This window comes from Sapajus apella, unplaced genomic scaffold (genome assembly GCF_009761245.1).
Source record: "Sapajus apella isolate SASKATOON/1434 unplaced genomic scaffold, GSC_monkey_1.0 scaffold12, whole genome shotgun sequence".
In the NCBI taxonomy this organism is placed as follows: Eukaryota; Metazoa; Chordata; class Mammalia; order Primates; family Cebidae; genus Sapajus; species Sapajus apella.
In genome coordinates, this window is record NW_022436952.1 from 22,786,076 (window position 1) to 22,800,459 (window position 14,384).

The 14,384-nt window shown below is 38.9% G+C and overlaps 1 protein-coding gene across 7 annotated transcripts in view; it reads left to right on the top strand.

The window, feature by feature from the left end:
* LOC116553115 (myosin-4) overlaps positions 1–14,029 on the top strand; it is a 73,353-nt gene extending 59,324 nt beyond the window's left edge. For 3 of the 7 annotated variants that reach the window (XM_032280273.1, XM_032280272.1, XM_032280271.1), the window contains exons 16-40: positions 378–687; positions 1,511–1,581; positions 2,154–2,241; positions 2,324–2,441; positions 2,752–2,875; positions 2,970–3,106; positions 3,237–3,492; positions 4,070–4,312; positions 4,627–4,803; positions 5,022–5,167; positions 5,441–5,531; positions 5,617–6,006; positions 6,491–6,617; positions 7,037–7,155; positions 7,283–7,479; positions 8,899–9,082; positions 9,162–9,327; positions 9,425–9,549; positions 9,819–10,127; positions 10,720–10,923; positions 12,276–12,401; positions 12,493–12,663; positions 12,750–12,854; positions 12,951–13,046; positions 13,847–13,999. In XM_032280273.1, coding sequence (XP_032136164.1) covers positions 378–687; positions 1,511–1,581; positions 2,154–2,241; positions 2,324–2,441; positions 2,752–2,875; positions 2,970–3,106; positions 3,237–3,492; positions 4,070–4,312; positions 4,627–4,803; positions 5,022–5,167; positions 5,441–5,531; positions 5,617–6,006; positions 6,491–6,617; positions 7,037–7,155; positions 7,283–7,479; positions 8,899–9,082; positions 9,162–9,327; positions 9,425–9,549; positions 9,819–10,127; positions 10,720–10,923; positions 12,276–12,401; positions 12,493–12,663; positions 12,750–12,854; positions 12,951–13,046; positions 13,847–13,999 — 4,233 coding nt within the window. Of the gene's footprint in view, positions 1–377; positions 688–1,510; positions 1,582–2,153; positions 2,242–2,323; positions 2,442–2,751; positions 2,876–2,969; positions 3,107–3,236; positions 3,493–4,069; positions 4,313–4,626; positions 4,804–5,021; positions 5,168–5,440; positions 5,532–5,616; positions 6,007–6,490; positions 6,618–7,036; positions 7,156–7,282; positions 7,480–8,898; positions 9,083–9,161; positions 9,328–9,424; positions 9,550–9,818; positions 10,128–10,719; positions 10,924–12,275; positions 12,402–12,492; positions 12,664–12,749; positions 12,855–12,950; positions 13,047–13,846 lie in introns of all 7 variants that reach the window. The other 4 variants (XM_032280266.1, XM_032280267.1, XM_032280270.1 and 1 more) reach the window with 3 other exon arrangements.
* The last annotated feature ends 355 nt before the right edge of the window (positions 14,030–14,384 follow it).

Below are 14,384 nucleotides of genomic sequence, written 5' to 3' on the forward strand. Positions count from 1 at the left end.
TCTCTCTTCCCTTCATACTTTTATCACCTCTGGATTTGAGGTAAAGGAAGTTATATTGTCAGTAGGAAAGAAAGTAGTCAGATATATACATTTATGGAATAAAGAATTCAGTTTTGAAATGATGTTTTCAGAATTTGATTTTATAAACTGAACATAAAGTGTGCCAAATGGTTCAGATGTATTTTTTTTAACTGAGTCTTTCTAGCAAGCATATTTCCTGTATGTTCTGGGTACATAATGGTTGTTTCAGATGTCATACCTATTTAATTTATCATTTAAAGTCTTTTGAAACACTGTATTGTCAGTTTTCCATCAGCTCCATGGAGCATAACTTTTTGAGGGATTCATTATTATCATCCCTTTTTTCCCGTTCTTAGCCCATGGGCATCTTCTCCATCCTGGAAGAGGAGTGCATGTTCCCCAAGGCAACAGACACCTCCTTCAAGAACAAGCTGTATGAACAACATCTTGGGAAGTCCAACAACTTCCAGAAGCCCAAGCCTGTCAAAGGCAAGCCTGAGGCCCACTTCTCGCTGGTGCACTATGCCGGCACCGTGGACTACAACATTGCAGGCTGGCTTGATAAGAACAAGGACCCCCTGAATGAGACAGTGGTCGGGCTGTACCAGAAGTCTGCAATGAAGACTCTGGCTTTCCTCTTCTCTGGGGCACAAACTGCTGAAGCAGGTGATGTTTAATAGCATTAATACGTTGCAAGAGTCATAAAATAGATATACGCTGTTCAACAGAGACAAATGTAGTTACAGCAAAACCTAACATGAAAACACTAGCCAATACATGCCTAATGAAAGTGCACTTAATAGCTGTGGTACAGTCTTACAGTCACAGGCATGCAGAGCGAAGTGACACTACGGATCATTTAGCCAACAGCCTGATGTCATTGGTGAGAAAACAAGAATCTCAGAGAGGTTAAGTGATTTGCTCAGGATCATAAAACATTTCTGTCATTCTCCAGCTAAGCTGGAGGTAAGGAAATCCTTTGTCAGGGCCCTAGCGCTGGGGGAACTGAAGTTCTGTTCTCTTTAGTGTCCTAAGACCAGATCTGCAAGTAACACCATGGAAGCACAGGCAAATGGGAGCCAGGACTTCCCTGCAGGTGAGCAGAGGCTCACCTACCTGGGACCAAGCATGCAACTCTGCCTATTCTCCGAGTGATGACTGCACTAAGGAGACATTACTACTCTGTCTCCTTGGCCCTTCCTTCAGAGAACAGACATTGCTGATTTGGAGTAGGGGAGTCCCATCCCCTACCCACATCTACCCTTTACACTACAATCCTTTGTTGTTTTTTTCCTGAATGCCCATAATGTGAGTCAATTCTTAGATTTTCTTAATCTACAATTGAGGGAGGAGAGATATGGAGAGAATAGGAATGATGCAAGTGAGTACAAATTTAAATTCCAAAAGGAATTTTAGCAGTCCTGAGATCTATGGATAGCACTTAAAAGGCTGTTGCAAATAACTTTAACTTTTCCCTTTTATTTTTTAGAGGGTGGTGGTGGAAAGAAAGGTGGCAAGAAGAAGGGTTCTTCTTTCCAGACAGTGTCAGCTCTTTTCAGGGTACAGTATATTCTTGAATTACAGATAAATACTTTCATTAAAAACCAAACTATCAAAACAAAAAAAATTTAAAGATATCTATGGTGAAAATGAATGAAGTAGTATACTTTTCAGTATACTAAAGTTTTCGTAAATGTTTTAAATGCCTTAGGAAAAGATTAACAAAAAAAGACAAACTATGTGTCTCTTCACATCAACTTTATGATAAATGAACCATTGCCCCTGAGCCCTACATTCAAGAGATCTGGTATTAAACAACTTTCACATGAAATCAAACCCTCTTTTAAAAATAACCACTGTATTCAATTACATCTGCTTCATGTGACAAAAAATAGCAATCCAAAGTTTCTCTGATTGGTGGTGCTTGAGAATACCAAACTGAAATGAACTGATTTTATGTAATCTGTCATTTCCCACCTATACTCCATATATAAGATTCCTCTCTGTTATGATAATTTACGTTTTTCATTGAGCTAGCTCATTAAAATATGAAATGAAAGACAAACATTGATAGGGACTCTAATGTAGATGCAACTCGAAATGATTTTAAAACTTTTCATATGGTTCCACAGGAGAATTTGAATAAGCTGATGACCAACTTGAGGAGCACTCACCCCCACTTTGTGCGGTGCATCATCCCCAATGAAACTAAAACTCCTGGTAAGACATTTCTGATATCCAGACAAGCTCCAGTGTATCTGCGATAGAACATGAAGCATGTCATGTGGATTCATTCTTTTAGGTGCCATGGAGCACGAACTTGTCCTGCACCAGCTGAGGTGTAACGGTGTGCTGGAAGGCATCCGCATCTGTAGGAAAGGATTCCCAAGCAGAATCCTTTATGCAGACTTCAAACAGAGGTTTGTGTCTTACTATTTTTCCTCTTCAATGTCTTAGTCTACATCAACATCACTATATAACCCAAACATTTTAAAATTTTTCCTTGAAAAATGACATGAAGTATTTGAAAATTGGTCATAAAAGAAAGGCTTCTATTATCATAAGTTTTTAATCATATCTTCCCAAGTTTTACATAAAGCACTGTTTGACTTTTTAAATGGCATTTTGTTCACAAAAACTTAATCATCTTTTCAATGATAGTTACCAAATGTTCTACCTTTTTTTTCAGTGAAGAAAAACCACATTTTTATGTTCTTTTTATTCTGACAGATATAAGGTTCTAAATGCGAGTGCTATCCCAGATGGTCAGTTCATTGACAGCAAGAAGGCTTCTGAGAAACTTCTAGGGTCTATTGACATTGACCACACTCAATACAAATTCGGTCATACCAAGGTACCACCAGTCCAAATTTCTATCTGTCATAATTTTATCACTTTTAGACTCTCTCATGAGTGGAAATAACATATTTAACTTGTTCTTTCATAAGGTTTTCTTTAAAGCTGGCCTCTTGGGAGCTCTAGAGGAAATGCGAGATGAAAAGCTAGCTCAACTCATCACGCGCACTCAAGCCATGTGCAGAGGGTTCCTGATGAGAGTGGAGTTCAGGAAGATGATGGAGAGGAGGTGAGAGGCCACACACAAGTCTCCTTTCTCCACACTTTCATAAATGAATCCACTGCAGTCATAACTTTTGTTGAGTGATACTCATTTTCCACATTATTCTCCATTTGCATCTTTTTTTCTTTTCCTACAGAGAGTCCATCTTCTGCATTCAGTACAACATACGTGCATTCATGAATGTGAAGCACTGGCCCTGGATGAAGCTGTATTTCAAGATCAAGCCACTCCTCAAGAGTGCAGAAACAGAGAAGGAGATGGCCAACATGAAGGAAGAGTTTGAGAAGAGCAAAGAGGAGCTGGCGAAGTCAGAGGCAAAAAGGAAAGAACTAGAAGAAAAGATGGTGACTCTGATGCAAGAGAAAAATGACTTACAACTCCAAGTTCAAGCCGTAAGTATTATACATTGGATAGTTCAGCCACATCTTATTATCCAGTCACTATGTGTGTGGATGCTGCACACGTTCATATGTGCATTCATACATAGTTTGGTCATCAGGGAGCAAAATCATAAAAATATTCCTAGACATTTTCCTTTCTTTATGGAACTTTCTCTCAGATCAGATTATTCTTTCTTTAGTGTACTTTTGTACATAAAATAGAAGGTATGTTGTTTTTACCAGGGCAGAGAAATGGCTACATTAATCCCCTCTTAAATGTGAGAATACTGAGTACTACAATGAATAAATGACTTTTCCAAAGTTGCAAAGGTTAGTAAGTGGCAGATTTTTGCCAAAAGACTAGGTTTCCTGATTTGACCTTCCACATGTGAATATCTGAAGGAAATTTGTTATTATACTTGATCAGTAGATGACAAGGTTACCATTTTGTCCACTTCATTTTAAAAGTTAGCAACTGGTATACATGTTGACCAAACTGGTAGTTACTGAAGTTTCCACCTTTTAATAAATTATTATGTGCTTGTAGATAGAGCTCAAACAAATGAAAATGCTTAATTTCTCCCTTTAGGAAGCAGATGCCTTGGCTGATGCAGAGGAAAGATGTGATCAGTTGATTAAAACCAAAATCCAACTTGAGGCCAAAATCAAAGAGGCAACTGAGAGAGCTGAGGATGAGGAAGAGATCAATGCTGAGCTGATAGCCAAGAAGAGGAAACTGGAGGATGAATGTTCAGAGCTCAAGAAAGACATTGATGACCTTGAGCTGACACTAGCCAAGGTTGAGAAGGAGAAACATGCCACAGAGAACAAGGTACAAACCATAATCCATTTAAGAATATTTATAAGTACCTTGATACCAAAATATTTTAATTAAAAATTTAATCTTAAGATTACTGAATATGAAAAATACCACTGTCATAATTATGTCATCTCTTTAGTCTTCACCACCTCAATCTGCTTACTTTGACTTTTACCACATATTTTTTCAGCCATATAGGCCTGGGTTAGCTTCTGGTTTTCATTTTCCATCTCAGGCTGACATAATTCTAAGACACTACGGTATCATGTCTTTCATCAAGATAATAGGTTGTCATTGACATTCCTATCACCTGTTCAAATCTAAAGGTGAAAAACCTCACAGAAGAGATGGCAGGCCTGGACGAAAACATTGCAAAGCTGACCAAGGAGAAGAAGGCTCTACAGGAGGCCCACCAGCAGACCTTGGATGACCTGCAGGTGGAGGAGGACAAAGTCAACACCCTGACCAAAGCGAAAACCAAGCTGGAACAGCAAGTGGATGATGTAAGTGTGAAAAAGAAAATGTTTTCCCTTGCAATGAAATAAACAATTGTGACATGAAACCAGCACTGATGCTCATAAGCCTTTAACGCTTGGACTGTAAATAAAGTTCTTGTGCTATTTGTTCTAGCTTTAATTTTTTTTCTTATGACTCTTTGAAGGCTACTGGCATAGGGTTCAGTACTTAAGAGCTTAAATAAATAAATGCATTATAAATTTAGCTTGAAGGATCTCTGGAACAAGAAAAGAAACTTCGCATGGACTTAGAAAGAGCCAAGAGGAAATTGGAGGGTGACCTAAAACTGGCCCAAGAATCCACAATGGATATAGAAAATGACAAACAGCAACTTGATGAGAAACTCAAAAAGTAAGTATGGTATAATTCAGCTATAACCTGCTTGTTGAATGTCATTGCGAATGAAACGTATGCTAAAAAGATCTCCAAAACATTACATCATGACATATGGGAAAAAATGACATCTTTGACCTCTTTACTTAATTAAAATAATACATTATTAACCTATAAAACATTGTACCACTCACTCCTTCAACACTAGCAGTATCAAAAAGTTGGATTATACATAGAAAAGAAGACTGATAAGAGAACTGATTATAAGCCTATGTGTTGTTCTTCTAATAGGAAAGAGTTTGAAATGAGCAATCTGCAAAGCAAGATTGAAGATGAACAGGCCCTTGCAATGCAGCTACAGAAGAAGATCAAAGAGTTACAGGTAAGTTATAACCTCCACCTTTTCTGGGCATTACAGGAAACAAAATTGGTATAAATTCACTTTAATGTTGACATGTCACACCCAGGCCCGCACTGAGGAGTTGGAGGAAGAAATTGAAGCAGAGCGTGCCTCCCGGGCCAAAGCAGAGAAGCAGCGCTCTGACCTCTCTCGGGAGCTGGAGGAGATCAGCGAGAGGCTGGAAGAAGCCGGTGGGGCCACTTCAGCCCAGATTGAGATGAACAAGAAGCGGGAGGCTGAGTTCCAGAAAATGCGCAGGGACCTGGAAGAGTCCACCCTGCAGCATGAAGCCACGGCAGCTGCTCTTCGGAAGAAGCACGCAGATAGTGTGGCCGAGCTTGGGGAGCAGATTGACAACCTGCAGCGGGTGAAGCAGAAGCTGGAGAAGGAGAAGAGTGAGCTGAAGATGGAGATCGATGACCTTGCTAGTAACATGGAGACTGTCTCCAAAGCCAAGGTCTTCATTAACTTGTGCCCTTTTCTTTATTTGCAACAATTCAAAATGACCAAGTTTATATACGACTATTTTTAGCCAAATTACACAAACGTTAGATGTTATCTGAAGCTTAAAATTACTCCTAGTACACATTATTGTACTGAATCACTTATGGTCTCATATCCTCTTTGTAGAAAACACTTTAACCTCTGATACTATTACCATGAAAAAAATATAATTACACAAAAGGTTTATCTAAAAACCATACTCTAGATGATGCAGAATTTAAATGACATTCATGCTTTCCAAGAGAATATAATTTGACAATCATGTATTCATTAATTTAGCCAAATTAAATGCCTGTACTACTTTATAGCCACCATGCAAGATTGACAGAAAAGTGAATAAACATCAGCCTCTTTCCACAGGTAGTTACAGCTCTCTAAATCCTAGCCTCTGAAATAGAAATGTATTGTCTCTTCCTATTTTGTACTTCTCACTCCAGGCAAACTTCGAGAAAATGTGCCGCACCCTAGAGGACCAGCTTAGTGAAATAAAAACAAAGGAAGAGGAACAACAACGCTTAATAAATGAGTTGTCAGCCCAGAAGGCACGTTTACACACAGAATCAGGTCAGTAAATAAATTGCATCAGCCTTTGGAGAGGTGACAAAAAACGAGTTTTACCTATCAAATACAAGTAATTTCCCCAGCTATGTACATTCATTTATCATGTCTTACTTACTCCTCCATCTTTTTATTATGAGACAGTAAAATGCAATGATTCTAAGCTACACTTGGGGAAAAAAATAAGCTCCCTGGGCTCAGGAGATTTTTGTTGCCTCAGCATTACCCAAAAGGTCTCAAATTCTAAAATATCAAAGAAAACTCATACATTTTTAAAAAGCAAGAAATAACCTTCTCAATAGCACTGAAAATCTTGAGGGTTTTTTTCATCATATGAAATAAGAGGGTTACAGTGTCATTCCATTCTTTAAATGATTGTTTACCTAGACAACAGAACTAAATCATTGACAGTTTGTCTTCCACAGGTGAGTTTTCACGACAGCTAGATGAAAAAGATGCTATGGTTTCTCAGCTATCCCGAGGCAAACAAGCATTTACACAACAGATTGAAGAATTAAAGAGGCAGCTAGAAGAGGAGACTAAGGTGAGAATTCTCCAGCTGCTACTTTCAATCACTTGAACTGTGCAACATAACACACTATTGAACTTTGCGTAGAGAAAGTCAATGATCAGAAGATAAACTTGTATTACATACTTTTTGGTTGGTCTAGGCCAAGAGCGCTCTGGCTCATGCCCTGCAGTCAGCCCGCCATGACTGTGACCTGCTGCGGGAACAGTATGAGGAGGAACAGGAAGCCAAGGCTGAGCTGCAGAGGGCAATGTCTAAGGCCAACACTGAGGTTGCCCAGTGGAGGACCAAATACGAGACGGATGCCATCCAGCGCACAGAGGAGCTGGAGGAGGCTAAGTATGGGCTTTTAGTGCCATGGGGGAGGAAGAAATAACAGTAAAGACTGAAGGAAAAATAGAGAAAGAGAATATTCCAGGCCTGGGGACAGATGAAAGACTTCAGCTTATTTTATTACAGGGTGGCGGATTCCACCATATTCTTCTTCTTAAAGCCCAGGGTACACCCACTGGAGAATGGAATGAGACCAGATTCCTCCACACATTCTGGTCCAGAAGCATCTTAAATTTCTTTCCACCAAGATGGATTATTAATTATCAGCATACTCTTTATGAAGTAAATAGATTTAGTATCTTTTAATAGAAGGAAAAATTAAGACACTGAGACTATCTGATAAATTATTATGAGTATTACAATGAACAATAATCAGATTTTCCTTACCCGGAGTATTGAATGTTTAGAGTACGGCTGTCATACGCTGTCATTATTTCAACTAACAATCTGTATCAATGGATGCATTTTCCTAATTACACCTACTGTTTGTGGACTACAACTCATGAAATTTGCACGTTTACACACAGAAGGAAAAAAAGCATTATATTCCTAGTGTGGAAACCCTTTATAAATTTGATTTATCTCAATAGTTGTTAGAATTAAACAGAATGAAAGAGTTTTTAGCAAGCATTTGCAGAGGGAGTTCTAGATAAGAATGTGGGCTGGGAAAGGTCATGAATTGTATAGGTTGGTGAACAAAGCAGTAGATAAGACTTTGGAGGAAATTTGGGAAGTACAATAATGTAGTAATTTATTATCAGAGGCCACCAAATCCAGAAAGTTACTGATTCATTGTATAACCTTGAACATGTCACTCAGGGCTGCAGTTTCCTCATTCACAAAGTAAAGAGGACCATACTAGAAAATGCTTAAAGATTCTACTCAATGCTAACATTCCTTTGTGATATGTTTCCTGTTCATGGTTGCCATTTCTTCCTCAAGGTAAATAAAACTCAGCCCTTTTCCACAAGCAGTTATAGATCTCTAAATCCCAGCCTTCAAAAGAGGAATGTACTGTCTCTTCCTGTTTTCTACTTCTCAATCCAGGCAAACTTCAAGAAAATGTGCCATACCATAGAGGACCAGCTTAGTGAAATAAAAACAGAGAAAGAGGAGCAAATTTTCACATCGCTCACTCAGCTCTAGTGCTTACTTATACACACACACACGCGCGCGCGCGCGCACGCGCACACACACACACATACACACAAGTGCTTCATAAATATGTCTGGCAATACCTGAGATGGATAAAGACAAGAACTCAACAGGGAAAACAGAATTCTAAGAGAATGGAAATGTTTAGAAAAGTTCAATAACTTGTGGACAACTCTTGGGGAAATATGCTTTCCTAGTTAGCAGCTTTATAAAAGTCACTCTAGTGACTCTGAGTCTGTTCTTGGTCACTCATATTGACCCAATTTTCAGGAAGAAGCTGGCCCAGCGTCTGCAAGATGCAGAAGAACATGTAGAATCTGTGAATTCCAAATGTGCTTCTCTTGAAAAGACAAAGCAGAGGCTACAGAATGAAGTAGAGGACCTCATGATTGATGTGGAACGATCTAATGCTGCCTGCATAGCTCTCGATAAGAAGCAAAGAAACTTTGACAAGGTGGTCCATAGTACCAGCTCCCTGGGGGGAAACTGACATCACTCTTGGTTTCAAAGGCTTACTATCTATCTACCTCCAGGTTCTGGCAGAATGGAAACAGAAGTATGAGGAAACTCAGGCTGAACTTGAGGCCTCCCAGAAGGAGTCTCGTTCTCTTAGCACTGAACTGTTCAAGGTGAAGAATGCCTACGAGGAATCCCTGGATCATCTTGAAACTCTAAAGCGAGAGAATAAGAACTTACAACGTGAGTCACTGTAATCATTCTATTCCAAAAATGATAGGGAGATGTCTTTTCAGCCTTCCTTTCTGCTCAGCTGAAATTTGGTACTTTATTATTACAGAGGAGATTTCTGACCTGACAGAGCAAATTGCAGAGGGTGGAAAGCATATCCATGAACTGGAGAAAGTAAAGAAACAAATTGAGCATGAGAAGAGTGAACTACAGGCTTCCCTCGAGGAAGCAGAGGTACATTTTTTCATTTGCTCAGCTATGCATTATAAACAAATTGAAAATTAATAGCAACTGAGATCTCTATCATGTTGTAAAATCTTTAGGGGATAACACATGTAATTCAGTGAAAAATACTGAATTGTACCTTGAGGATGCAGAGCTAATAGACTAAATTAAGACATATAAAATTTGTAGATTTTTAACGCCTTCTTGGAGAAATCATCATAATGTGAAAGCAATAAAAAGTTCTTTAGGTAACCTAAATAAACGTTGCTTTTATTAAGGCATCTCTTGAGCATGAAGAGGGCAAAATTCTTCGTGTTCAACTGGAGCTAAATCAGGTGAAATCTGAGATTGACCGAAAAATTGCTGAAAAAGATGAAGAAATCGATCAGCTAAAGAGGAACCATCTCAGAGTTGTGGAGTCAATGCAAAGTACACTGGATGCTGAGATCAGGAGCAGAAATGATGCTCTGAGGATCAAGAAAAAAATGGAGGGAGACCTCAATGAAATGGAAATCCAGCTGAACCATGCCAACCGCCAGGCTGCTGAGGCAATACGGAATCTTAGAAACACACAAGGAATACTAAAGGTATGCTGGGTTAAAGACACAGTCTCGTACAGTCTCAGTGCCATTGCGTAACTCAAATTTTAATGTCTTACAAGGACTACATGTCATAAATCACCTAAGTAACATGATAATCAGTTCAAAATTGTATGCACACAACTGAAAAAGAGCTTAATTCTAGAAGGCCCAGGACAGAGTTTGCTTGGTTATCTGCAGAGAAGCACTGTGGTGAGGGGTACGGAGACGGGGGAAGGGATGAGAGAGTTTGGCTACGTGACACTGCTTAAATCACTTCATTAATCTGGGCTTCATTTGCTTAATATGTAAAATAACACCACTGGACTAGTTGAAGTCTAAGGATACTTTCCTGATCCAAAATTTTATAAAGCTAGCCATGGTATTTTTAAATGATTCAGGATCTAAAATAATAAAACAACATGTTCTTTTCAGTAGAACTGCAACCCACAGCTACAAAGAATTTACTATTAAAGGTACTTGCAGATTGTTTCTCTCTAATCATACTCTAAGTCATTAAGATCAAAGTGTGTACATGACCACACATTTGCATTTGCTTTAAGTGGAGCATGAGTAAGAGGCTTTTTGTCTTTCTGTGTAGGACACTCAGCTACATTTGGATGATGCCATCAGAGGCCAAGCTGACCTTAAGGAACAACTGGCAATGGTTGAGCGCAGAGCTAACCTGATGCAGGCTGAAGTTGAAGAGCTCAGGGCATCCCTGGAACAGACTGAGAGGAGCAGGAAAATGGCAGAGCAAGAGCTTCTGGATGCCTGTGAGCGTGTGCAACTTCTACACACTCAGGTGAGGCTCAAGATCATGGTTTGGCAAATATACTCTCTGAAGCTGAAGACAATTTCAGAAGATAAGCTTATTTATAAAGTAAAAAGTAATCTTGGCAGGCATCCCTTCCTGGAGTTCTAGAAAATGTACAGGGTGCTGTAAGTATTTATTGGGACCTAGCTGGTTCAAAAGTATATTTATGGGCTGGCATAATCATGTTGATTTGAAATAATCTGGAATTCTAGAAACTTTTATTTAAAAAACACAGAAGTCATATACAAATAACCATACACAACATTTGTAGCTGTCTTGTCTTATGCAATTCTAAGCTACAAAAAGATAAGCAAATAAAACTGAGGAGAAAGACAATTAGCCATTAAATAGTTCTTATGTATCACATATGCACATAATGCTAACCTCCTGCGATACAAAGGGAAGCTCTTTACTTCAAATTCATGGAGACCACTATTAATACTAGTTAGCATTTGTTGTATATAGTGAATTTGTTAAATAAATGGTGGTATATCCTCACAATGGTTAGTATGTAACCACTGTAGTATGCATTTATTGCCATGTGAAGATGTTTACATTTTAGTAGGTAAAAAAAGCAACTTAAAGATAACATAGGATGTGTGATTTTTTGCCCATATAAACATGTAGGAAACATCCAGAAGGATAAATAAAAGTTTATCCTTTCTCTCTGGTGAGAGCGCAATAATTATTTTTGTCTCTTGTCTCCTAATTTGTATGTTCTATTTCTTATAATAAATGTCTGTTACTGTATACTTCTGTATACTGTAAAGTTGCACTATATACCCATAACCATTATAGAAGTGTTAAAATCACATACTTTATATAATTTTAAAATCAAATTAATATGCAGCATTTTTCTTACTCATTAACAGTATCTGAAGTTGACTATTCCAAATACTGTCAACTTGGCAAAAACAGAAGTGATTCTTGGTTCATTTTTATCCCACAGGACTACCATTTATGCATTTATAATATGGAGCCAACCGATATGAATTTATAGCTAAAAAGTAATGATTCATTTTAAATGAGCTGGGTGGTGCTGCATGGTACAGCACTTTGAGTTTTGGGGGTTGTGTTTTATGCTTACAAATAGCAATTGATAATAGTTGAATATGTTTGAAATCAGAAATTAGCTTTTACCTGGAATAATTTAGAAGCTTGATTAATAGAGATATAGACAGAAAGGAGAAAAGGCATAAACTTAGAATTATCTCTAATTTGATGTTTATTCTAAACATTTCTTATGGTCAATAATGTATGCCTGTGTACACTAGTTAAAATGACAATGTGAATGGTTATAATTAAATGTGCTTCTCTTCTCTTTTATTAATTTGAAACAGAACACTAGCCTGATCAACACCAAGAAGAAGCTGGAAACAGACATTTCCCAAATGCAAGGAGAGATGGAGGACATTGTCCAGGAAGCCCGCAATGCAGAAGAGAAGGCCAAGAAGGCCATCACTGATGTAAGCAAGATAAGCATTTGTCTTACTGACACATGCATGCTGCCTGCTATAATTAGAATTCATTATTTTCTGGATTTATTTTGCTAATTAGGCTGCCATGATGGCTGAGGAGCTGAAGAAGGAGCAGGACACCAGCGCCCACCTGGAGCGAATGAAGAAGAACATGGAGCAGACAGTGAAGGACCTACAGCACCGTCTAGATGAGGCTGAGCAGCTGGCTCTGAAGGGTGGGAAGAAGCAGATCCAGAAACTGGAGGCCAGGGTGGGTCTCCACCACTTCATCTAATTCCTAGCCTGCTCATATGACCAGTTACAGCCAAATGGGTAAACATCTTTGTTCTCTTCCAGGTGAGAGAGCTTGAAAATGAGGTGGAAAGTGAACAGAAGCGCAATGTTGAAGCCGTCAAGGGTCTTCGCAAACATGAGAGAAGAGTGAAGGAACTCACTTACCAGGTGACCAGTGTTTTCCTATCTTCCAGGCCTACAGCTTTCAAGGAAATAATGAGTTGTTTTAAAATAATGGCACTATCTACTTGCTCCCTCTTTCAGACTGAGGAGGACCGAAAGAATGTTCTCAGGCTGCAGGACCTGGTGGATAAACTGCAAACCAAAGTCAAAGCTTACAAGAGACAAGCTGAAGAGGCTGTGAGTATCTCCACAGTAGAAATGAAAGGTTCACAAGCAGATCCAGGTTTTCTGGGGCCTAAAGTTTATAGAATTTAGGGGGCTTTCTTTATATTGGGAATACATTATTAGGTATGAACATGAATATTTAGAATGAGAAAAATGAACCATAAATTACTGGAGCCTTAGAGATTTGAGTTTATATCTTCTGAGACCTCTTTAAAGTTTGTTTTTTAGAAACAAGATTGAATTCAGACCGCTGCTACTTTGTTCTCCCTGTTACCATTGCAGCCTCTTCAGTTTGCCAGAAACAGAGTCAAGTCAGAGAGATTTGAGGAGGGTCAGAAGCACATTCATTTACATAGACGAGTTTGTAGGATGCCTTGCTCTCAAATAACTATGTTACTAAATAACAGCCCTTTTCTTTCTTTCTTTCTTTCTTTTTTATTTTTTTTAGATGGAGTTTCGCTTTTGTTGCCCAGGCTGGAGTGCAATGGTGCGATCTCGGCTCACTGCAACCTCCGCCTCACGGGTTCAAGAGGTTCTCCTGCCTTAGCCTCCTGAGTAGATGGAATTACAGGCATCCACCATGCCTGGCTAATTTTAGTAGAGACGGGGTTTCACCATGTTGGCCTGGCTGGTCTTGAACTCCTGACCTCAGGTGATCCACCCGCCTCAACTTCCCAGAGTGCTGGGATTACAGGCGTGGGCCATCGTGTCCAGCCAACAGAGTCTTTTTCTTTCTCATTTATGAGGCAAATCCTGTAACAATCAGAAAATGTCCAATTTTCTTGTTATCTCAAATGCATTTCTGTTTTCAGGAGGAACAATCCAATGTCAACCTTGCCAAGTTCCGCAAGCTCCAGCACGAGCTGGAGGAGGCCGAGGAGCGGGCTGACATTGCTGAGTCCCAGGTCAACAAGCTGAGAGTGAAGAGCCGGGAGGTTCACACTAAAGTCATAAGTGAAGAGTAATTCATTCTGATGAAAGAAAACGTGATCAAAGAAATGCACAAAATGTGAAGTTCTTTGTCACTGTCCTGTATATCAAGGAAATAAAATCTTCAGATAATTTTACATCTAAAAATACATTTGTCTCTTAATTATAAGCTCTATAGTGCTATTGGAACTAATTTCTTTATTCAACATTTGTGAAGCTCCTGCTATGTGCAATCAAGATAATAACAAAAGTGAATGTGGGAAGTGAACCCGACTTTAATAGGTGAATGAAATAACGTGCTCTGAGAAGACACAAAGGTGATAAATGCACTCTCAATTCCATTCAATCAATTTTACTGAGTACCAAGTACATGTCTGCTACAGAAAGGAACACCAAGGATATGACAGTCATCTCTGTCTT